General features: G+C 47.4%; 1 protein-coding gene across 1 annotated transcript in view; it reads right to left on the bottom strand.

The window, feature by feature from the left end:
• The window catches only part of LOC119592941 (non-symbiotic hemoglobin 1-like), a 72468-nt gene that overhangs the window by 18752 nt on the left and 53035 nt on the right, over positions 1-681 (bottom strand). The window contains exon 4 of the mRNA XM_037941833.1: positions 40-160. Within this exon, the coding sequence (XP_037797761.1) occupies positions 40-160 (121 nt within the window). The remainder of the gene's footprint in view (positions 1-39; positions 161-681) is intronic.

Below are 681 nucleotides of genomic sequence, written 5' to 3'. Positions count from 1 at the left end.
AAAGGCAATCACAGAAGAAACTATGCCACCGCTACCTACGTCAATGTATTTGATGTTGGCCCCGTAGTAGAAATGGCTCTTCCCACACTCCTGCACAAGAGGGATGAGTTTGTCCGGCCGGTCGAGTCGAGCCACAGCCTTGTTGACGAAACCCATGACCCTGTGAATGGGAAATTCGGAATTAACGGGGCGACCAATTCATACTATGACGTTTGATTACCTTCGCCGCTGCGGTTGAGGGGATCCGGGGGCATCTGCCAGTGCTGAGATCTAGCGTTCGATTCCACGGGCTGGACCACAATAAGGAGGGACATCAAATTAGGCGAGGACGAATTTGCAAAGCCCAAAGGACTCCCCAAAAACACCGCCTTACCTCCTTACCTCTGGAATCCTCAGCCTTATAGCCGATGCATTCATTCATATTACGTAACCAGGGGATCCAGGGGAGAAGGCCACGTAATAGGGTTACTACTCAGTTCATAATAGGCCGTCACGCTAGGGCACTGGGAATAGAGAATTCCGTGAAATCGTCTTGCAAATTTAGTTAGTGGATCAGGGATTTGATTTACAAATTAGATTTGGAAAGTGGTTGGCATAATCTTGATTATGTAGAAGGAGTTGAGGTAATGAGCGGTTTGCACGGGATGTGTATTTTATATTTGGAAAATCACTCTGTAGTTC

This window comes from Penaeus monodon, chromosome 31 (assembly GCF_015228065.2).
Source record: "Penaeus monodon isolate SGIC_2016 chromosome 31, NSTDA_Pmon_1, whole genome shotgun sequence".
Taxonomy (NCBI): domain Eukaryota; kingdom Metazoa; phylum Arthropoda; class Malacostraca; order Decapoda; family Penaeidae; genus Penaeus; species Penaeus monodon.
The sequence above is the reverse complement of the archived record's forward strand: the minus strand, read 5'-3'. Positions and strand labels throughout refer to the sequence as shown.